Source organism: Epinephelus lanceolatus, chromosome 10, assembly GCF_041903045.1.
Source record: "Epinephelus lanceolatus isolate andai-2023 chromosome 10, ASM4190304v1, whole genome shotgun sequence".
NCBI lineage: Eukaryota > Metazoa > Chordata > Actinopteri > Perciformes > Serranidae > Epinephelus > Epinephelus lanceolatus.
In genome coordinates this window covers 44,515,185-44,539,689 of record NC_135743.1, presented here as the reverse complement: position 1 = coordinate 44,539,689, position 24,505 = coordinate 44,515,185, and the positions used below count along the sequence as shown (strand labels likewise).

Here is a 24,505-nt window from a genome sequence, read left to right as displayed (position 1 = left end):
GACAATGAGTGTTGTAAGCGACAATACATCGTTTCATCTTGTGTAGTGTGTCTAGAGATGTAACGGTACGAAAATTTCATATCACGGTTATTGTAACCAGAATTATCACAGTTATCATTATTATCACGGTATTGTTGAAATGTGTTCAAAATTAGGGTTGGGTCGGTTCTCGGTAATACCAATTCGGTTCGGTACTCCGTCTTGGACCAGTTTCTTTTTTTTTGAGACCGACCGGACCGCATATGTCATTTTACAGCCTGTGTCTGCCTCTCCGCCAAGTGCACAGCGAGCAGGAGAGAGAGGGAGGTGGGGGTGGGTTGAGGACTGAGCTAGGGGGTGTGGGTGCGAGTGCGCATGCACCGAGGTCTCTACCGTAGCCTGGAGTTTGTCTAACAGTGACAGGGAGTCAATAATGGCGGACAATTTAGGCAACCCTTGTTGCGACCCTCCGGTTCCCAACCCAGGTCCCTATGGACTGAGCTACTTTTCCCCCCGACTTGATGCGTTTTTTCACAAAAACTTGACCGTTTTTTTCTCGTACCCTACTCAGAATGTTCAAAAAGTACTTATACACATACTGAAATCATTTAACCAAGTTTTATTTCAAAAAATAAATAAAGAGCAAACTGTAGTTTCTGTCTAACAGAAAGTTTAGCATGTTTGATTTTCTTTTTGTCGTTCACAATTACTCCCATCACAGCCATCACTTTGACCAATAGAAACACAGAGTTAGCTGCTGCCATAGACAACTGTAGGGTAACACCCCAGCCTTTTTAATATTTCCTCTAGGGACATTACCACACAGAGTAAAAAGGAAACAGCAGAGGCACTTTGTCAACCCGCTGAGTACCGCCATTAGCATCAAGCTAGCAAACAATGTTATTTCTTCATAATTGAGACGGACATAAATTAAGACAATTAAAAAATAGTGGGGGGGCTTTTACTCACCACAACTGCAGAGGCTACCAGCTTCATTTGAAACAAACTACACTATAAAAGGACCGTTATTTATTAATACCGCTGTATTTTAATATTTTTACTTTTTCTCCACTCCCGTTGCCTTTATAAAGTTAATGCATCATGCCGTCATTTCAAACTCAACACTTCCTGTACCTTTTTCAAATTAAAAGCCCCTTATAACCTTGGCTGAGAGAATCCCTCCATTTTCTAAATAGGCCTTTATTGTGAAACATTTGTAGGATTTTGTTGTGGAGGATTCAGTGACTTGTATGTTTTGTGTACGGTACTTCAAATGAAGCTCCTGCCATCTGCTGGTGCTTTATACGTTACTATAACATTTCGGCTGGGACATGAACAGACACAGTGACTAAAATAATAGTAAAAGTAATAAAAACAGGCTAAGAATAACCCGATGACATCACACACGTTGTGAAAGACGACCGGGGATGATTGTTGTGAACCATCGTGTAGTGTGTCATGTCTGTCGGCCAAGTCATGGCACAATTTTATGATTCCACAATCGCGTAACGTGACATAGTGACTTTCAGAACGGGCAGAAAAGTTGTGTAGTGTGTACCAGGCATTACACAGAAATTGGGCATTTCACCTCCACCTGGAGATTTCTCAGACAAGACCTGTTCACAAAGCACGTTCAGTGGCCACAGTCTGCCACTGAACGTGCTCCTTTGAGAGCTGATGGCAGTGTGCAGAGGGTGGCTGTCATTGTCCAAAATAGCCAGCAGTTTGTCCATGGTTATCCTCTCTGCCACTGCCACCACAGACTCTTGTTCCAAGCCCACCACAGAGCTGGCACGCCTGATGAGTTTGTCCAGCTGTCCCTCTTCTTGATGTGGTGGTGGCGGTGAAAAATCATTAAATATTATCATTATGAAATAAAAAATGGGGACAAGTACTTTTTCATGTATTTTGGACTAAAAGCGGACGTCCGCAAGCACACAAAGCTCAGATTTTACGACCGCGCGGACTCCACTCCGCGCACCAGTGTCATTCAAAACACTGTTCAGCATGTATTTTTCACATCGCCATGACAGAAACGCTCAGGACTTGGGGGTAATGTAGTGTTTCACCCACATTTTTACAGGAAACTACAACGCGGAAGTGCGCTCAACTATGGAAGCCTGAATGACTGCGGACATTCCTCCCAGAGTCCGCACCACTTATAGTGTGCCCGAGTCTGTGAGCACCTTAAATTAAAATCCTCGGCGCACACTGCAGCACAATCAAACAGATGCGCAACTCAGACCATCAGAAGTGTCTCTGACACCAGACTCAGAGCAGCTCTGAGTGCGCTCGTTGTCAGTAGCAGACTGGCAGTGTTGCGTTTAAGGCCTCCCCCAAAAAAACGATGATGTTGAGTTTGTGTACAACCTGCACAATAACACTACACGTTTTTTTTACACTAAGTACCGATCATCAGTAACTAGCCATCAGTAATGTTTGCTGTGTGTGTAATGATTTGGTACTGCAAACAATATTGCAACTGCTGACATCAGCTTGCTGGCTAACATAACGTCAACATGCGCTAGCTAGCTAACTTGTTCCCAGCTCTGGCAGCACATTCTAATCCACATAATGTGGTGTAAATTCGGTTTTTGTGTGGGGGGAGATATCTGTCAAATTTTGGTGATAAAGCTCCACCGTCTGTTTGCAATTTGCCATTTATTAATAAGATTAAGAAGAAAAAGAAGAGGCAGTTAAAAAAAAAAAGCCAGTGTCACTTGCGGTAAGTGCAAAACAGCAGTGCACGATTTGAGGCAGTACTACCCTGATGAAATTAGTGCACCACGCAAGAAGCAGCCTACATAGTGTGTAGGAGCCAGGTTGTTCATTTTTTGTTTGCTTGTGGGTGTTGTGCACATTTGCGCCAGTAGGTGGTAGAATCTGTTCAGGCTTGTGGTTTGCTGTCTCTATAGTCAGGTGGGTTAATCAGCGCAGGTGTGCACGCTGGGGAAGCCATACGGTTTTTGACCGTGCCATGGCGTGTAACGCCGCAGGTCAGAGTATCCTTGTAAGTCATTATTGAAACTTGTTATTATTGGGTAAAGCAGTATATACTTTGCCTCGGCTGTACATAATAAATCAGCACAAAGAAGAGCAAATGTTTGGACATTTTTGCTGTGTTTCTGCACTTACACCAGCACCTGTGGGCCTACACTGGCACACGTACAAGCCCTTCAGACCAGTGTGCGCAGATAGTGACATAGGAAGCCACTATATTAGTCAAAAACCCGGTTCCTATTGGACTCGTTGGGAAAGCAACAGTCGGCGTTGTGGTTTCTGTGGGCCTTCACTGCGTCTGGAAAGCCGGGTGGAGGCGATTGTGGGAGGACGAGTGAAGGAGCGGCTGTTGCTGTTGGGGTTCGTCTTGGCTTGAGGTGGAGTTCAGCTGCGGCTGGGGTGACGTCGGCAGCGATTCGACCGGAGACCGGAGCAACGACGAGGCAGTGGAGCATCGGATCAGCTGATCACCGCATGGCGCCCAGCTCACGGATGCTGAGGTATGAGTAGCGCTACACAATTATAGCCATTTGACTTGTGTGCACACAATTACGGGGCATAAAACCAATGCATTGGTAGCCGAAACAAATAAGTGATTGACTTTGCGTGAACTTTGTTTGTTGCTGCGAACTGTGGAGTGAGTGATTAACCAGGAAGTGCGTACACGGTGTCGGATGTAACCATGGAAACCAGTAGCGGAGTTGAAGGAGACCTGCAATCTCAGAAACGAAAGGTTAAAATGACTGAAAAAGCGCTTGCTGATAAATTATCAAGGTTGCAAACAGAACGAAAGGCTAAGCTGAACAAAGCAGCCAATATACGAAACTCAATGAAAGATCTCATCACAAAGGGTGATAAAACAATGGTGTATGATGCTTTGAAAGAATTCAGGGTGATGTGTGATGATGCAAAATCAATGCATGAACAGCTGTTGGGTTTAATGCCATGTGATGATCAAGAAAAACATGAGGTATGTTTTAAAGCAAAATTGCCGTCTTTAAATGAGTGTATTCATGATGCAGAAATGTGGGTTTCAAACTTACACAAGAAAATGTTGGTGTTTCAAACAATGAAGGTAATGTAAAAAATGAGGTTGTTGGTATCAATCAAACTGGTGATGTCCCAAACAATGCAGATGCAACTGGGCTTGTTGTGGATGACCTTAGCCCAGATGACAGCATTTCTAATGTGGGAAGCAAACGCTCAAGTAAAGGAAGTAGTAAAAGTGGAAGATCAAGCACCACATCTGCACGCATAAAAGCTGAAACAGATAAAGCTGCTCTTATTGCCCGTGCTACAGCTTTGAAAGAAAGGCACGCATTGGAGGAGCAGGAGCAACAACTAAGGAGGAAACCAGAACAGCTTGACTTGGAAGCAGAAATAGCTGCAACCAGTGCTAAGTTGGCAGTTCTGCAATCCTCCGGTGTGAGCAGTTCCGGTTCAGGATCCAAAAATGGAATGGGCTCTTATCTGGAAAAGGAAAAAAGGAAAAATGAGTCTGTGATTGTCTTAAATCTTTTGGCAAATGAATATCAGCCTGGATTGTGGAAATCAACGCAACAACAGTGTTCAATAAACCCAAATAAACCACTGGATGTGCGACCAAAGGAACGTTTTAAAGCAGCTTCTGAACATCAGCACAATATGCATGACCACCAGGAAAGCATGGGAAATTCACACCAACTTAAAGGTCAAATGACAACTTTTCAATTAAACAAGGAAATCAGTCAACCTCAAATCACTCATCAATTCACTCAACCTCACATAAATCAAAGTGCATCTGAAGACATACTTATCATCATGCACAGACAAAACGAAATAACAGCTGTTTTGGTGCAACAGCAAATCACAAGATCTCTGCCACCAAGAGACATTTCTATATTTGAAGGGAACCCTCTGCAGTACAGAGCATTCATAAAGGCAAGGAGTGGAGGATAAAGCAGGAGCAGCAGATTGTCTTTTCTATCTGGAGCAATTCACCAGAGGACAGCCACAACAACTGGTACGTAGCTGCCAGCATTTGGCTCCTGATCGCGGCTATGCAGTGGCTAAGGACCTGCTGCAAGAGCATTTTGGAAATCAATATAAAGTTGCTAATGCCTATATGGAAAAGGTTCTTGCCTGGCAGGCCATAAAGGGTGAAGATGTTGAAGCACTCCAAGCATATTCTTTGTTTTTGGGCGGCTGTTGTAATATAATGGGGGAGTTGGAGTATATGCAAGAGTTGGATATGCCTGCAAATATGAGAGCCATTATTGCAAAGCTGCAATTGAGGGAGCAATGGAGGACTATCGCTCATGGGATCATGGAAAAAACACAACAGAGAGCTCACTTTACTGACTTGGTTGCATTTGTGGAGCGTCATGTTAAAATTCTTTCTGATCCTCTGTTTGGCGACATCCAAGATCCGGTATCTGGTGCGGCCGGCACAAAGGCTCTCACACGGTTTAAATCACATCCTGGACACAGGGTGAAGGGAAACATTGTTGCCACCACTGTAACATCTATAACCTTGCCAGAGAAGGGGGAGGAGCCACCAGCAGAGCTTGGAAAGTCAGTCAAAGCTGGATGCCTTTGCTGTTCACACAGTCACACATTGGAGGAGTGTAAACAGTTTAGTGGAAAAAAGCACAAAGAAAAAATTCAATTTCTGAGGGAAAAGGGAGTTTGCTTTGCATGCTTATGTGATGGTCACATGAGCCGTTAATGTGAGGGGCGCTTGAAATGCAAAGTGTGTGGTCAAACTCATCCCACTGTGCTGCACATCAAAAGACAACCACCAGTTCCCAAGCAAAAGAAACAACCAGCTTCACAACAGTTAAAGGGACCACTCAGTAAACAACCAGATTCTTTCCAAACATGTGGTCATACAGGGGCCGGTAAGGATGGCTGTGCTCTTCCAATTCTTCCTGTAAGTGTGAAGTCTGCAAAAGGAAATGACATCATACAAACTTATGCATTTCTGGACCCTGGTAGCTCAGCCATGTTCTCCTCCGAAGATCTCATGCAGAGGCTGAATACTACAGGCAGAAGAACCAGCTTTTTGTTGAGCACAATGGGCCAGGAGATTGTTGTTCCAGCTTATTCCATCACTGACTTAGAGGTGGCTGGGTTGGATAGCAATGACTTTTATGGTCTCCCAGAGGTCCTGACTCAAAAGAAAATGCCAGTCACAACTAATAACATGGTAACAACTGAGGAACTGGATAAATGGTCTTACCTGTCAGACGTTCACATCCCACACATAAAGGCAAACGTTGATTTGTTGATAGGAACCAACACTCCCAAATTACTGGAACCTTGGGAGGTTATCAACAGCCACGGGAATGGCCCGTACGCTATCAGAACCGTGTTGGGATGGACCGTTAATGGTCCACTGAGTGGAAGCAGTGGTGCCTTGGTTGGAGGAATTGCTGACCAGTCAGTACATGCACGACTTAAATGAAAAGACTTATGATAAAGAGGAAATGTCAAGAGAAGACATGAGGTTCTTGCAAATTGCTGGTCATTCTGCAAACCTTCAGGATGGACATTACAGTCTAAAAATGCCTTTCAGGAAAGAGCATCCCACACTCCCAAACAATCTGTCTATGGCCAAGCAAAGGTTACTAGGTCTCAAGAGGAGATTTAAGAGAGATGAGTGGTTCCATCAGGAATATGCAAACTTCTTTACTGATGTAGTCTCCAATGGCTATGCAGAGAAGGTACCTCAGCACCAGTTGGATGGTGCTGAAGGAAAGGTCTGGTATATTCCGCACCACGGAGTCTACCATCCAAGGAAGAACACCTTGCATATGGTGTTTGACTGCACAGCAACATTTAAAGGAGCATCACTACTAAACAGTCAGCTGCTGCAGGGGCCCAACCTTACCAGTAATTTTCTGGGAGTGTTCACCAGGTTCAGACAGGAGCCTGTAGCAGTTATGGGAGACATACAGAAGATGTTTTACCAGGTCAAAGTAGCAGAAACAGACAAAGACTTCCTTCGTTTCCTGTGGTGGCCTGAGGGTGACATGAATCAAGAGGTGACAGAGTATAGGATGACTGTTATTTGTTTGGAGCTGTTTCATCCCCAAGCTGTGCTTGCTATGCACTCAGGAAAACAGCCGAGGATGGACAGGCCTTCTTCCCTGCTGATGTCACCAACACAGTGAAGCAAAGCTTTTATGTGGACGATTGTTTAAAGAGCACATCATCTGAAGAGGAAGCTGTGCAGCCGATTAAAGATCTTACAGCTCTTTGTCTACGAGGAGGCTTTCATCTGACAAAGTGGGTCAGTAATAGCCATGTGGTGCTGCAGACTGTCGCAGAGGAGCATAGAGCCAAGGACTTAAAGGAACTAGATCTAGACAGAGACAGTCTTTCCTTGGAAAGAGCCCTGGGTTTGCAGTGGTGCATCAAGAGTGACGCCTTCCAGTTTAAGATGGTGGTGAAAGGAAAACCTCACACTCGACGTGGCATGCTTTTTCTGCTCAGTTCAGTTTATGACCCTTTGGGGTTCACTGCACCAATCACTCTACCAGGCAAAGTGTTGCTGCAGGAGCTATGCAGGAGAAGCTTTGGGTGGGATGACAACTTACCAGGTGACATACAGCAACACTGGACAAAGTGGCTGGAGGAGCTTGTCAAGCTTTTAAGATCGGGAGGTGCATTAAAAAGCATTTTGGACTGCTTGTACATGCTCGTATGCATCACTTTTCCAACGCAAGTGAATGCGGATATGGTGTTGTCAGTTATGTGAGGATGGAGAACTGTCAGCATGATGTTCATGTCGCCTTCCTGCTCGGCAAAGCAAGAGTGACACCATTAAAGCAGGTCACTATTCCATTTTTGGAGCTTACAGCAGCAGTTCTTGCTGTTTGAGTGGACAGGATGTTGAGAGCAGAGATGCAGCTACAGTTGGAAGATTCAGTCTTCTGGACAGACAGCACCTCTGTCCTGAAATATATAAAAAATGAGGACAAACGATTTCATACCTTTGTGGGAAACAGAGTTTCAACTATCAGGGATACCACCAATGTGTCACAGTGGAGATATGTCAGTTCTAAAATGAATCCAGCTGACGATGCATCCAGAGGTATGAAGGTTGACGCACTGCTGACTGGCAGCAGTTAGGTGGAAGGGCCCAACTTCCTATGGAAGTCAGAGGAGCATTGGCCAGAATGTGTCGTGGAGATGGCCATTTCATTGGATGACCCAGAAGTGAAAAGAGACTTCATTGTGAGTGCAGTAATTGTGAAAGACTCACCCAGTGCTACTGACCAACTACTCATTTTTCAAGCTGGCAGAGGCTTAAGGTCTCAGTTGCATGGTTCCTCAAGGTGAAGAGAGAACTGTTGAAGTTGCGCCAAGTAAGAAAGGAGCTGACTTCTGACCCAAACAATCAATCCACACACGTGCAGTTGGAGATGAAGAGGGTCAGAAAGACACTTGGGGGGCAGAGTGTTTCTTCAGACGACCTATTGGAGGCAGAGGTTTCCATCATTAAGTATGCTCAACAGCAGCAGTTTAAGGAGAAAATTGACACACTCGTGTCTGGAAAGTCATCAGTCAGAAAGAAAAATTCGGTGTACAAACTGGATCCACGCTTGGAAGATGGCCTGCTGAGAGTTGGAGGACGGCTGAGTAGAGCAGCGCTGCCAGAGGAGAGTAAGCATCCACTCATCCTTTCTAATGATCAACATGTTGCAACTCTCATCTTAAGACACATCCACCATCAGCTGGGCCACAGTGGAAGAAACCACACATTGTCCACACTGAGGAAAAAATATTGGATCACGGGCTAATTCAGCAATAAGGAAAGTGATATCTGACTGTTGCACTTGCAGACGCTTCACTGTAAGACCAGGTGAACAAAAAATGGCAGACCTGCCACTAGAGAGGACTCTGCCTGATCTCCGTCCATTTACAAGCGTTGGAGTCGACTACTTTGGACCAATTGAGGTGAAAAGATGGAGAAGCATGTGTAAACGCTATGGAGTGATTTTTACCTGTTTGTCAAGCAGAGCAGTTCACTTGGAGATGGCAACCTCATTAGACACTGATGCATGCATTAATGCTTTGAGGCGATTTATGAGCAGAAGAGGCCAAGTTACTCATATGCTGTCTGACAATGGCACTAATTTTGTTGGATCCGAGAGAGAATTGCGTGAGGCTCTTGCAAAGTTGAATCACAGCAAGATACAGGGAGCACTGCTTCAACATGGAATCAAGTGGAGTTTCAATACACCAGCAGCATCCCATTATGGTGGTGTTTGGGAGCGTGTTATTCGGATGATCAGAAAGGTGCTTAATTCTGTTCTGCGTCTACAAACACTGGATGATGATGGACTGCATACAGTTCTTTGTGAAGCTGAAGCCATACTAAATGATCGGCCCATCACTAAGTTATCTGAGGATCCGAACAACCTTGAACCTCTTACACCCAATCACATTCTCCTCCTGAAGGGCAAACCTGCTGTACCACCTGGATTGTTTGTGAAGCAAGATCTGTATGTCAAGCGACGGTGGAGACAGGTCCAATATCTTTCGGATCTGTTCTGGAAATGATGGGTGCAAGAGTATCTTCCATTGCTTCAGGAGAGGCAGAAATGGAACCAAGAGAGAAGAAGTCTTGTTGCTGGGGACATCGTGTTAGTGGTGGACTCAACAGCTCCTCGAGGCTCTTGGCTGCTCGGTAAAGTGCTGGAAACTTTTCCTGACAAGAATGGTTTTATGCGATCTGTCCGTCTCAAAACAAAATGCAATATTATGGAAAGACCTGTAACTAAGCTTTGCCTGCTGATGGCAGCCTGTGATGTTTAATTGGTGTTTATGCACTGATTTGGTATGTTATATGTACAACTACCACTCAAGATGAACATTTGGCTCCTTTTGTTTGTTTGTTTGAATAGTTATGCTTGCACACCATTAACAATTAGGGGCCGGTGTGCAGGAGCCAGGTTGTTCATTTTCTTTTTGCTTGTGGGTGTTGTGCACATTTGCGCCAATAGGTGGTAGTATCTGTTCAGGCTTGTGGTTTGCTGTCTATATAGTCAGGTGGGTTAATCAGCGCAGGTGCGCACGCTGGGGAAACCATACGGTTTTTAACCGTGCCATGGCGTGTAACACCGCAGGTCAGAGTATCCTTGTAAGTCATTATTGAAACGTGAAACCAGCACCTGTGGGCCTACACTGGCACACGTACAAGCCCTTCAGACCAGTGTGCGCAGATAGTGACATAGGAAGCCACTATATAGTGTACATAGTGTACTACACTGAAGTGTACTAACAGAAGTATGTGATTTGAGACACACTCTTGGGTTACTTTTTCCCCACTGTCTTGTTTTATTAGCTAAAAGAAAAAATATGTAACGTCAAGTCTGAAGTTAACCTGTCTATAACAATAAGTTATAAGTTATAAGTTACAAAAAGATTATTAATGTTATCAAGCACTGGTCTTTGATATCACCACAATATTATTCAAATATTATACGACATATCATCCATTTTTGTTGGTCTTTTCATCCTGCCAAAAACCCACTCACTAAGTGTTTGTGGGTTGTAATGACTGTGTGTTTCTCTCAGTGGTCAAGCACTCTCAGAGGAGTCTTTGATAACATCAGCCTGGATGTTGGAGCCTTTTTCTGGTTCTGGATACCACACTGAAATATTTTAACAACTGCTGGATGGATTGTGATGCCATGGTTCACACACATTCATGTTCCCCTCAGGATTCAATTCAATTCAATTCAATTGTATTTATATTCTCTCTCTGTGTTTGCACAGAGTCTACAGATTAGACTAAATGTATGTGCGTGTCCCATCTACCACTGCAATATGAATTACATAATAAAATCAGCTATGTGAGTGAAATTGGGCCACCAGCAGTATTCACCAGCCACACTTTGAATGTGGAAGAAACCGATGCAGAGGTGGAGTACGGGAACCCTTTTATGTTCCTGGGAATCAGTATCACTTAGAGGCTGATATGGCCCTCTCACATTTCCACCCTGGTTAATAAACGCCTGTATTTCCTAAGGAAACTTAAGAAAGCAAAATTTCCCTGCCAAGTACTTGTCAATAGATAGCAGCAATAGAAAGTACCATGACTGTGAACATTATAAACAGGCCTGGGATGTACATGGCCCAGAGCAGGAAGGCTGTGCAGCAGCCGGTGATTAAAACCACCTAGAACATCACTGGTACCCACCCACTGTGAATCAGTGACTGTGCATGTTGTCTCAAGTTAGAACAGTAAGTCCTACAGGCTGCTCAACAACAGGTCTGCCTCAACAGCAATGGGGCTTGGACACATTGCTCTTTTTCTATGATACCCACATGCTGCTGGTCTTTTCTCTGTCTTCCACATTCAGTGTGTGTCTGGTGAATCCTGCACACGACACCATTTCACTCACACACACGGATGAGATGAAAAAGAACCAGATGGGTAGCCTATATTGGACATGTAATTAAATTTATACAGATGCATTTAAGAATACAGCAACACTTCGTCATCTGTCGTCACTACAAGCCAGGGCCGGACTGTGAATCGGGAGAACCAGAAGTTTTCCCGGTGGACTGGCCTGGCCTGCTAAATGGCCTGCAGGCTGTAGAGCAGGCACCGGACTGCACATACAGAAAACCGGGACTATTGCTGAAACGCTGGCCTGCTTGTCATTTTTTTCCCAACAGGCAGGCCAGACCAATGCAATCACAGCGGCGCAGTGATGCGAGGCGAGGGAGGTTGAACCACTTGTCAGTTGGGAAAAGACAAGACCTGATTGGTTTGTTTCGATTTACACCCGCCCCAACAGTCCTACGTTGTAAACACTGCCAGCATGGTGAGGAGGGGTTTTGTCAAGCTGCATCACGTATGTCTGTGTTGGAGCCCGCTGGTGCTGAGACAAAAACACACAATGCTTCTGCAAGTAAGTTACCTAAAAAACACTGGTTCTTCTCAGCATGAGGTCCAGGGACCCCTAGGGGTCCTTGAGGTCAGATAAATGATTGATAAATGGACCCTATGGTACATTTGGTAAGACTCCATTTGTACATTCTCAGAGAGAGTTAAATTAACACTGAGGATTGGATTTTACAATTACAGTGTAGAAATGTAGTGCTGTGAAATTCAAAAGTTTTGAAGTTAAAATAAGGATTGAGATTTGAAAATCACTGACCTACTAGCTACATTTTCACTACCTTTGAGATGATTTATTTGTGCAACAAATGGGATTATCCTATATGAATACAAGGGCAAATCAGGTAAGGAATTCACTCTTATACTGTATCAAGTATAAACTATAGTGTATGCAAAACAACTATAATTCTATGTTTGCTATGTAAAGGTGGAGGTGGTGTTGGTACCAGTCCTGCTGATTCTTCAGAAGTAGAAGCCAGTGCAGGGCAATAATTGCCAGAAGGTACAGAAAAATGTCTACAGTAGGGCATGTCATTGGTGGTACATAAGCTTGAGTTATTTGCATATTCCTTGGGATTACATTACAGGAATGCTATTTATTCATTATTATTGTCAATCACCAGCCTGTAAAAAGTCGCAGACACAGGAACACCAGGCACTGGCAGTTGACATAAATGGCTCTCTCGTGTAGTTGTAATAATAGCCTTCTTGGTACTACAGCTTTATTCTATTAAGTGTAAGTGAACTTTGCTGTCTGTTGCCTTACTGTTATATCCCAGCCCAAACATAAAAGCTATTGTATATTCCAACCCTGGATTTAGGTTGGGGTTCATTAGGGTTCCCTGGTATGATAATGTATGAAGACTGAAAAAAGGAATACTGTATTGACCATTTGCCAATATACATAGAGGAGTGATAATTATTTACCTCTTTTACATGGTAATGACAATCTATTTCATATTTTACTTCAAAATATTTGGTGGGTCAATACCTCCACAGATGGATCATGACCTGAAAAATGTTGGAAGCCCTGCTAAGGTAGGAGACGTCTCTAAGTTGAATTGACTTTGTCAATGACTGATGTTATTGAAATAAGTTCACATAAGTCGAAGTTGCTGTTGGCCTATATTGTTACTATTCACTGTTGCATTGAATATGGTAATGGCATATTATATTGACTGGCAATAGTGTGTGCCAGTAAACTCGGAACTCCATTAGCGCTTTTAGCACTTCCGGTTTTCTCGTCTAAAAGTCAATACATTTTTGAATGGGATTTTGGTAAAATGCCTCAAATAAGGTCTGTGGTTAGCAAAAGCTTAAGCGAGTTTCAGGTTTTGTTCTACGACATAAAACATGTCAGTAAATACCCTACTTGTGAATTTTGAAGCTTTTACGTGTCGTAAAAAAGGCGGTTGCTAACAAGTTGCTCAATATGACTACAAACCCTGTCAGGGACATTAAACGTCATCACCCCCGAACAGACGAGAGTGCTGGCAGTCCGCCATTACAGCTTCTTATTTAGTTTAAACACTCCGATTTCCCCATTATACAATGTTTTTAAAATAAAGCGGCCGAAATCAGTTGAAAGCTTAGTGGCGGTGACGTCAAGAGTCATGCGACCGTGGAGTAGTCATGTAGTCCGTTAAAGCCTAACGTTAGCTTTTTACTTCTGGCGATCGCATTTAAGCTTCAAATGCGGTATGAAAGGTGTTCATATGTGAAGATTATCTCGCTGAACAAAACCTGTAAGTATCATAAACTTGTGTTAGCCACAGAGCTCATTTTCTGACATAATCCAAAACGCAATGCAAAAATCACATTCACTTTCTCTTCTGGGAACCAGCGCGATGCTAAACTTCCGGGTTTTGACGTCAGCCCTGGCACACTCTATATAAGCTGGCATATAAATGGTTTGCTGAGAAAACAATACAATCATGTTTTTCACTTGAGCATAATACCATAGCATTATTTCAGGAGTCATGTTGTGACTGTTGTATTGATGGGCACATTTTGGTGAAAAGTTTCAGTGGCGTGTAGGGGAGAGAAAAGCACTGGACTGGACTGCTGGTGAATAGTTATATGGTGAATACCCATATGTGAAATGGAATAATGCTGTGACTATTGGATTCATACGGAATGTCCCTTGGCATTGAAGTGAATGTTGCAGTGACTATTATGCCTATATTGCGGTGCATATTTGTTTTGCCACAGCCAACATGTGCTACTGTGTGTGCGCGTGCGTGTATGTGTGTGCGTGAACGTGCGTGTGTGGGCTGGGTGGCCTGGTTAAATGTGTGACTCCCAGCCAGAAAATTTCTCCCAGTCCGGCCCTGCTACAAGCAACCGCCGACGCATTCAGGATCTTCACCAGTGAATGTGCTCACAGGTTGATCTGGATCACCTGTCTCCAACCTGCTCCATCCGAGCCGCTCAGGAGCCTTTCTATCCACAGACCTCTGTCAGTAGAGTACATGGTGTTACAGTCAGTGTGACGGTAGACTACATCTGTGTAACCCGGACCAGTCATCATTACACGCATAACAATTAAAGTGACAGCAGGCTACATCTCCATTCTGCTCATATTAATCCATAAACAAAGCAAATATGAAACAATAATCAATCACCCACCTCCGATCGGATTACCAGGCCTACATCATAAGCACACCAACAACCAAGAGGGAATGTCACAAGGATCTTCTCACAGTTTTTAACAAACCCACAAACAACGATAAACAGGCGATGTTGCAGTGGCTCCGGTGAGCCGTTACTCACCTCACAGACCCGTTGGGCTCGGTGTGCCGGTCAGACTCAGCACCTGCACGGCTGTGGAGCGCAAGGGAGACAGCACCACTGCAGACATGTGAGCCGCCGCTTCCGAACCAAGGCCAGCTTCAGTTAGATTGTAGTGCGCGTGTATTATTATAACTACGGTCAGTTCAGGCTGAGCGTGATCCCCAGCAGGGCCCAGTATTTCAAAACTTGTAATCTTGATCAGAATAATCCAGATAATGAAATCCTCCTTTTCTCAGTCAGGGATCAAGGTGATCCTGCTGACTTTATCTGGGTATTTCAAAACATTGGCAGGGTGGATCACTTTGATCCCAATCTGACCGGATACGGATTTCCAAATCTCACGACTCCGCCCCGGATCTGAAACATGGCGGACTAAGTTACTTCACGAAATGAGCAGTTGGTAGCACAGCTTTCACATCAAAATGTAGGTTTACCATTATCTAATGTGTAGCGTTTTTAAGACCATACGAAGGCCACCCACCATCTCATGTGAGCCAGCTATTTGAATTGTCACCTACTTAAAACGTGGGCGTAGCGATCTCTAATTGAGCCGAGGTCATGCTAACGGTAGCTAACGCGGCTCCATTGACTTGCATGTTAAGTAGCTAGCAGGCTAGCGAGGTAGCTGGCTTTGTGGATGTATTTTACGGTCTGTGGTTTAATTTAAAAGGGATTTAATCTGAAGTACGTCATACATGAACTCTTTAAACACCAACCTGTTCAGAGTTTAACGTTTTGTTATTGCCAACACAGCGGACTTTTTTTCTTTTTCTTTTTTTTTTACATGTGTCTCAGAGCATACTGTATAGGAAAAATACATAGTAACGTTACTAGTATGAATTATGCGGTTCATTCGTAAGTGTCAGAGGACTGAGTTTGGGTATGCTACAGTAATGCTGATGATATGCTTTTCTGTACTTAAACAATTTCTGTGACTATTGTGGATTCCTGACAGAGAATGGAGACTGAGAGGGCGGTGAGACAAATTGAATTGGCTGACGAGCAGCTCAAGCTGACGCTGCTTCAGCAGAGAGAGACAGAATTGAAGATAAAACTTCTGGAAAAGAAGCTCACCTCAGACCTGTGAGCAGTCTTTAGGTTCTGTGACACTATTGTGATTTACATTTTGTTTCTAATTGCTTTTTTTATACTTTGTTTGAATTGCCATGTGTTTATTATGTTAATCCCTGTGTTGTTTCTTGCACTCTATGTAAAGAAAAGAATGTGCTATACAAATAAATTTGCTTTGCATTGCATTTCCTTGCATTTGTCTGGCCACAAACATATGTTGGATGTTTTGGTACAAACAAGTTACAATGTTAGGTGAAACTAGATGTTGAGAAATAGGTCTGTATGTGTTACTCTTATTTACAGCAGTTTCAGGAAGTATGCCCACAATATTTTTCTACACTTGAAATTACTTACAACTAAAACACTAATTTAGATTAAGTGTAATGAACATCTTGAGTAACAATATCTATGTGAAGTGGAGCTGAGGCTTTGTCAAATCCACCTCTGAGGTGGGATCCAAATAATCCTGAAATTTGGTATCAAATTGATCCAGATCTCTGCCTTAACTTTTGAAATACCCAAATGCAGCATTTATCTGGATTAAAGGGAGGATTGGATTACTAGCCGGGATCAGGATTAAAGGGAGGATTGGATTACTACCCGGGATCAGGATTCTCTTGATCTGTATTGAACTACCCAGTTTTCAGATCAGATCAGGATTTAATCCAATCCGGCCAGGATAATCCTATCAGATCACTTTGAAATACTGGGCCCAGTTCGCTGATGATGTTATCCACCACGTGACCCGGAAATCGGTCGAAGTCCACCATTCCCGAAGTTCCCATCTCTTAAATGCAGATTGTCCAATCTCATCGTTTGTCATCCGTCGATCCTGGCGTCACCTCGAAACCAGCATGCTCCGCCGAAATGTCGTTTGCAAAACACGGTCACTCCAGCCGGCGATACGATTCTAGTGCGCGTCTACTCTTACTATTAAGGTACAGGCGCTGCGAGCAGCCAAAAAGCACGGTCGGTTTCTGTTCCCAACTAATTGTTACAAAAACACAAACTGCACTAAAATTCTTTTTTGTAATAAACCTAATGAGCAGGGGTATAAATACAGACAGTGCAGGCAGTGTGCTTGGAGGGGGGTGGTAGAGAAAGCAGGCCCCCCAACAGAATGCTGGCCAGTGAACAGCCTCTTGTAACTCATTCAGCCATGCCACCTTAGAAATACATCCATGTTCAAAAGAAAACTCATGTTAAATTGAAAAAGTGGGGCCAACCATAGCATCGTAAAGACAAACCCATCTCCATCATGGAGTCAGTGGCATTCTATTTTACAATAAAATCATATGTTTACATAAACTATAAAACCACAAATACACTATAAGATATTTAATTCAAGATCTTGCACTAGGGTCCATCCTAACTACCATACATCACCGCTAATAACAACTATATTTTAAACGTAAGATCGACTCGATGGTGTCACTCCACCTTACATATTCGGGTTTCTCATAAACAGGATAAGGTCTTATCCCGGTTTCTGTAACCAAAATATGGTGTCGACATGCTCAAACACATAAACGGTATACTCCAATCACCCGTTAATAAAACATGTAAACACACTGTATTTGTCTTTGTACTCTATTTTAGTTGTGTTTTTGTTTGCAATACTGCTGCTGACACTGAACTGTCCTCAGGACTAATATTATTGATCTACCCAGCTTTGTGTTAAAATAAGACCCACAATGAAATTATTAGATTTTTTTTGTTGTTGTTGTCATCTTGTTGGAATGATTTTGTTTTATTTTGCTAACATCTAATAAAGATTAGTGGGGGCTAGGGTTGTGTAGTTGTTGCACTCTACCTTCAAAGATGAAAACATCATCTAAATTTTGGTTTCACTTGTTTTGCATACCACATAAGGGTGGGTGATATTGAACAAAATCAATATCTCGATATCTTTACCTGGAAGATATATATTGATATTTTCCGTAATAAATAAATGGTCGTTTTAAAAGGCAGTGGTCCTACGCAGGCCTGGAATTTCATCATTTTAGGGGCAAGGCCACGTAGCCTTTCGTGTTGTCAATTTTTTGAGGGCACAAAGGCCAAAAGCCAGGGCAGCGAGGCCATAAAATAAAATAATGATTTTAAGTCCACGTTCATAATGAATTTAATTTAAGGACTAAGGATGTATAACTATCTGTGAAATTAATAAATAAAACAAGCTCAAGTAATAATAAGTATAATAAGTAATAATGTGATTTATTTAATAGCACTATTAAACCCAATGTGTTTTAAATATAGAACAACCAGGTTTATGTATTTATAAGTAAACAATCTTAAATATTAGGCCTAAATATTTTTTGAGTGTACATGATAAACTGATTCACTGAACAAGACCAGCTTACAATTATTTTTGATGTGTTGTTAGATAGCTAACAAACAAACAAACTACAGCAGAGCTATTCAATTAGGCTACTATTTCAACTGGGCTGCATTTCAAAACCAGATCATGTCGATGGGCTACATTTTTAGCAGCGAGCAACCGATCCACTTTTTTTTTTTGCATACATATATTTATACATATAGGCTACAGGCATGGCCCTCCTCAACATGATGCAGAAACAGACTAAAAAAGATCTATCAATGCATAGAAGCATAATAAGTGACATTAACAGTATCTGACAACACACACTATCTCTCTACCAGCATCTCCCTCTCCCCTCTCCTCCACACACACACATGCACACACCTCACCTCCTGGCGTTTTCCTTATAGGTCAGTTACACACAGTGCTTAATTTGAGCCAGAACGTGCTGGAACGTATACCAAGATCTTTTCAGAAAAGGCCCTGGTGCGTTCCGTTCAGTGTTGCAGGGTGGAGTACCGTAATACTATGGTGCCTCATGTACCACTACTGTGGGGTTGAACGGGGGTCACAGACAGGAATACGGTGGTCAAATAGCCTACGGCGGCTCCGCGGTGCAAGATAACGGCTTACCGGCGACAGAGAAGTCCGACTCCAGGTCCAGTAGCCTAATTTCCTCTTTTGTTGGCGTCATGTCTGCCAAGTAGTACCTGGACAACTGAGCCGTGGCGGCACACAGGTATGTGGTGTGTCAGAGGAAAAAGCAGCCGTTCACATTTCTCTCTTTGTGGCAGGTAACTGTCCACAAACCTCACCGCACTTTAGGGACTGTTCTTTACTTGTCAGGGGAGGAGGGTGGCTGGTTTTATTATTTTTATTGATTTATTTTATTTCAATCCCCCCTATGTTAATCACTTATTGATGCTGTTTTTGAAGTATGAATAAGTCAATAAGTGATTTATTCCATTGAAATATCATTGATGTATTATAGAAAAGTGATTTATCTTTTTATAAATGACAAAAGGCACATCTTCCTCATTTTTGCTGTGGTATCGTGATACTATTCAGAACCGTGATACTTTCACTGGTATTGTACCGTGGGTCCCAATTTTGGTACCATGACAACACTAGATGTCACAACCATTCCATTCGGAGTTGCGCAGTGAGGCGGCTCAAAACAGAAACCGGTGGTGGGCAAAACCAACATGACTGATCAAAGTGAGCTTCAACCTGGCCCTAGCAGAGAAAACCCAGCTCCTAGTGCAGTGTTCAGACCAGTGGGCATGGTTCCTATGTTTAATATGGTAACATCCAGGTTTAAAGGGCGAGACTCAGATATTGGTTTAGGAGAGTGGAAGAGTAACCTTAAAACTACTTTTGCTTTGCAAGGAGTTCCAACAGAATTTAGAGCTGAATTAACACTTTCTTGTCTTGAGGGCAAAGCCAAGAGGGAAATTTTAATTTTGCCACCAGAAAGGCGCAACACAGCTGAGCTGATTTTTAGTGAATTAGATAAGTTGTATGGGGATAAAGCCACTGCCTCGGTCCTGTGTTCTCAGTTTTTCAATGCCCGCCAGGAGGCGCATGAGGACATTAGTTCTTTCGCATTGAGACTGCAGGAGGACTTCCTTAGGCTTAAAAAGAAGGACTCAAGAGGCCTGAGGGATGATGATGTTTTGCTCAGAGACCATTTGATCGAGGGACTGAGAGACTCTACAACCCGGGGGGAGTTTAGAGCCAAGATTTTATTGGATGACAGTCTAACATTTGAGGCCATTAAGGCTGAACTTTTTCTCAGGGAGCAGATATATGGGGAAGCATTCGAACAGGTACAATGTCTGGCCATGAGGGGGCACAATCATGTTAATACTCCCACTGTTAAGGACCTGGAACACATTAAATCACAGTTACGGGATGAAATGAACACACAAATGACCACCAAGTTTAATGAACTCAGTCCTTGATAAAGGAGATCCGGTCCGAGCTGCATCAGAGGACATCACAGGGTGCAGAGTGGGACCAGCCTGGCCCACGAGGTGGACCACCAAGGAGAAATTGGCCCCGAATGGGCTCAGCAAACCAGTACGATGACCAGGGTAACCCCATTTGCAATATCTGTGCTCAGTCATTTCTCTCTTTGTGGCAGGTAACTGTCCACAGACCTCACCGCACTTTAGGGACTGTTCTTTACTTATGAAGGGACTGTTCTTTACTTGTCAGGGGAGGAGGGTGGCTGGTTTTATTATTTTTATTGATTTATTTTATTTCAATCCCCCCTATGTTAATCACTTATTGATGCTGTTTTTGAAGTATGAATAAGTCAATAAGTAATTTATTCCATTGAAATATCATTGATGTATTATAGAAAAGTGATTTATCTTTTTATAAATGACAAAAGGCACATCTTCCTCATTTTTGCTGTGGTATCGTGATACTATTCAGAACCGTGATACTTTCACTGGTATTGTACCGTGGGTCCCAATTTTGGTACCATGACAACACTAGATGTCACAACCATTCCATTCGGAGTTGCGCAGTGAGGCGGCTCAAAACAGAAACCGGTGGTGGGCAAAACCAACATGACTGATCAAAGTGAGCTTCAACCTGGCCCTAGCAGAGAAAACCCAGCTCCTAGTGCAGTGTTCAGACCAGTGGGCATGGTTCCTATGTTTAATATGGTAACATCCAGGTTTAAAGGGCGAGACTCAGATATTGGTTTAGGAGAGTGGAAGAGTAACCTTAAAACTACTTTTGCTTTGCAAGGAGTTCCAACAGAATTTAGAGCTGATTTAACACTTTCTTGTCTTGAGGGCAAAGCCAAGAGGGAAATTTTAATTTTGCCACCAGAAAGGCGCAACACAGCTGAGCTGATTTTTAGTGAATTAGATAAGTTGTATGGGGATAAAGCCACTGCCTCGGTCCTGTGTTCTCAGTTTTTCAATGCCCGCCAGGAGGCGCATGAGGACATTAGTTCTTTCGCATTGAGACTGCAGGAGGACTTCCTTAGGCTTAAAAAGAAGGACTCAAGAGGCCTGAGGGTTGATGATGTTTTGCTCAGAGACCATTTGATCGAGGGACTGAGAGACTCTACAACCCGGGGGGAGTTTAGAGCCAAGATTTTATTGGATGACAGTCTAACATTCGAGGCCATTAAGGCTGAACTTTTTCTCAGGGAGCAGGTATATGGGGAAGCATTCGAACAGGTACAATGTCTGGCCATGAGGGGGCACAATCATGTTAATACTCCCACTGTTAAGGACCTGGAACACATTTAATCACAGTTATGGGATGAAATGAACACACAAATGACCACCAAGTTTAATGAACTCAGTCCTTGATAAAGGAGATCTGGTCCGAGCTACATCAGAGGACATCACAGGGTGCAGAGTGGGACCAGCCTGGCCCACGAGGTGGACCACCAAGGAGAAATCGGCCCCGAATGGGCTCAGCAAACCAGTACGATGACCAGGGTAACCCCATTTGCAATATCTGTGCTCAGTCTGGACATATAGCACGGTTTTGTAGAAACAAACAAAGGTCGGCATCGTTAAACTAGAGCACACCACTGTGGCGGCCCAGACGGTGGGGTGTCTAGATATGAATGGGCTTATTCAGGAGGACATGCACAAATTAATTGGGGAGGTCCCTAAAGTTGATCTATGGCTTGAAAATGTCCCCATTAAATGCATTCTTGATACAGGATCCAATGTGTCACTAATGAGAAACAGTTTTTTCTTGAAGCATTTTGCAAAAGAAGGCAAGCAGCTGAAAGAGGCTGACAGCTGGCTGGCCCTGGAAGCCACAAACGGACTAAACATTCCATACCTCGGCTATGTGTTGCTACCTGTTAAGGTGGGTGAAGTCGAAGTTTCTGATGGTGGGTTCCTGGTTGTTAAAGATCATTGCCTGACTGATACAGAAGGGGTACTGGGCATGAACATTATTAAGCGTTGTTGGAGAAACATGAACAACAAGCCCCTGCACTGCCTTTCTACTAGTCGGCCTCAACAGCAGGCATGGGCCATGGGTTTTAAAATCTGTTCCAGACAAGCACAGTTTGCAGCTCCTGATGGCTCCATTGGTTATGTGCGTACCATCAATCGCCAGCCTGTCCGGATCCCAGCCCAGAGTGAAGTGCTGTTGTGAGGTCGGACCAAAGCAGGGATAGGAGGAAAAGACTACCAGTGCCTCGTGGAACCTCTTGAGGTGGGTGAACTTTTGGTGGCCCGATCCTTATCAACTGTCCAGGGGGGAAGGGTCCTTCTTAAAGTCAGAAATCCCAATGACTTACCAATGTATCTTTATAGACATCAGAAACTAGCTAAGACCTGTGAGGTTGATCCAGCAGATATCATGCAAGAGAATGACGTGAGTATGACTCGTGTCAGTGCACATACTGTCAGAGTGGGCATTGGTGAGACTAAACCTCTGTGTGCTGAAATAAATCCCCTGCCTGATTTAACTGGTTTTGATTTGTCTGTAGAGGAGAAGGAGAGACTACAGACCTTGCTACACAAACACCGAGCTGTTTTTGCCAACCATGACGAGGATTATGGCCAAACAAGTACCGTGCAACATGTGATTCCCACTGGGGAGGCCCCGCCGGTGCGTGAGCGCTACAGGCAAATTCCACCAAAAATGTATCAGGAGGTGAAGGCCCTGATTCAAGGTATGTTGGACTCACAAATCATTGCACCTAGCGCTAGTCCTTGGGCTGCCCCCGTTGTGCTAATACATAAGAAAGATGGAACACTCAGATTTTGTGTGGATTATCGTAAACTTAATTCAGTGACTCACAAGGATGCCTATCCACTCCCTCGGATTGAGGAGTCATTGGCAAGTTTGGGCAAAGCAAAGTACTTTACCACACTGGACCCGGCGAGTGGATACTGGCAGGTGGAGGTTGCTCCTGCAGACAGAGAAAAAACTGCCTTTATCACACCTATGGGGTTATCTGAATTCACTTGCATGCCTTTTGGCTTGTCTAGTGCACCAGCAACTTTTCAAAGACTGATGCATTCATGTCTGGGAGATCAAAACCTGCAGTCTCTATTGATTTACCTCGATGACATAATCATATACTCCCCTGATTTTGATTCACACCTAACACATCTAGATTCTATTCTGGGCAAACTCAGTAGACACGGCCTGAAGTTAAAGCCTGATAAGTGTCATCTTTTGAAAAAGGAAGTGCAATACTTGGGTCACCGTGTGTCAGCAGAGGGGATCTCCCCAGATCCTGATAAGGTGAAATGTGTGCAGGATTGGCCAGTTCCTAGGACGGTGAAACAACTGCAGTCTTTTTTGGGCCTTGCCGGCTACTACCATAGGTTTGTAAAAGACTTTGCAAAAATTGCTAAACCACTGAATGAACTGTTAACAGGAATAAGTCCAAAAAACACCAGGGGCTCAGGTCATCAGCTAATCGCTAACTGGGATGCAAGCTGTCAAGATGCTTTTGAGACCTTAAAGAAAGCCCTAACCTCTGCACCAATTCTGGCTTATGCTGACTTTGACCTCCCTTTTATCTTGTACACAGATGCCAGTAACCGAGCCCTGGGAGCTGTTCTGTCTCAGGTTCAGGATGGAAAAGAGAGGGTAATTGCATTTGCCAGCAGAACCTTACGTCACACAGAGAGAAACGATAAAAATTACAGCTCCTTCAAGCTTGAGTTTTTAGCATTGACATGGGCAGTGACTAAGAAATTTGCTGAATATCTACACTGTGCCCCATTTGTTGTGTACACAGACAATAATCCCCTGGTGCACTTGAACTCAGCTAAACTTGGTAGTTTGGAGCAAAGATGGGCAACACGTCTGGCCAGTTTCCAGTTTGAAATAAAATACAAACCAGGACGTGCTAATCAGAATGCGGATGCTTTGTCTCGTTTCCCACCAGAAGGGCCAGCACCAGATCCAGAGGAAGCGAGGGAGGGGCTGGAGATTCCCTCCTTTGCCCATGTCGGCTCCCAGGTTGCCAAGGCAATGTGCATCGGTGCAGGAAGGACCATCTCAAACCTCGGTCTTCAACACGACACACCTGGTATACCTTTGTTGCCTGAGCGGACACCAGCCCAGTGGCAGGGACTTCAAAGGTCAGATCCTACACTGGCAAGAGTATTAAAGTATTTACAGAGAGGTTACCAGCCCAATAAGAGAGAGAGGCAGCAGGAGCCCGGGTCAGTCCGACAGACCCTGCGTCACTGGCATCGTCTCTCACTGATTGATGGAGTGCTGTGTCGGACACGACAAGACCCCAAAGAAGTTGACTCCATCATCCAACTTCTAGTTCCAGAAGGTGAGCGACACCATGTTTGGCAGCTGTATCATGAACAGGCTGGACCCCAGTGTCCAGCCTGTATCATGAACAGGCTGGACACTGGGGTCCTGAAAAGACTGTTTCTCTGATTCAGACTAGATTTTTCTAGCCACACTTAGCCAAA

At 43.8% G+C, this 24,505-nt stretch overlaps 1 protein-coding gene and 1 long non-coding RNA gene across 2 annotated transcripts; both read left to right on the top strand.

The window, feature by feature from the left end:
* Positions 1-14,976: 14,976 nt before the first annotated feature.
* Positions 14,977-15,927, top strand: LOC144464544 (uncharacterized). Its single transcript, XR_013492257.1, has 2 exons — positions 14,977-15,196; positions 15,627-15,927. It is a non-coding gene; the product is annotated as an uncharacterized LOC144464544 (long non-coding RNA).
* Positions 15,928-21,516: 5,589 nt separating this feature from the next.
* LOC144464543 (uncharacterized) lies at positions 21,517-24,375 on the top strand. The gene is made up of 3 exons (XM_078172033.1): positions 21,517-22,731; positions 23,602-23,660; positions 23,962-24,375. Exons 1-3 carry the CDS (start codon positions 22,356-22,358, stop codon positions 24,184-24,186), a joined length of 660 nt encoding a protein of 219 aa, XP_078028159.1. The 5' UTR covers positions 21,517-22,355; the 3' UTR covers positions 24,187-24,375.
* Positions 24,376-24,505: the final 130 nt, after the last annotated feature.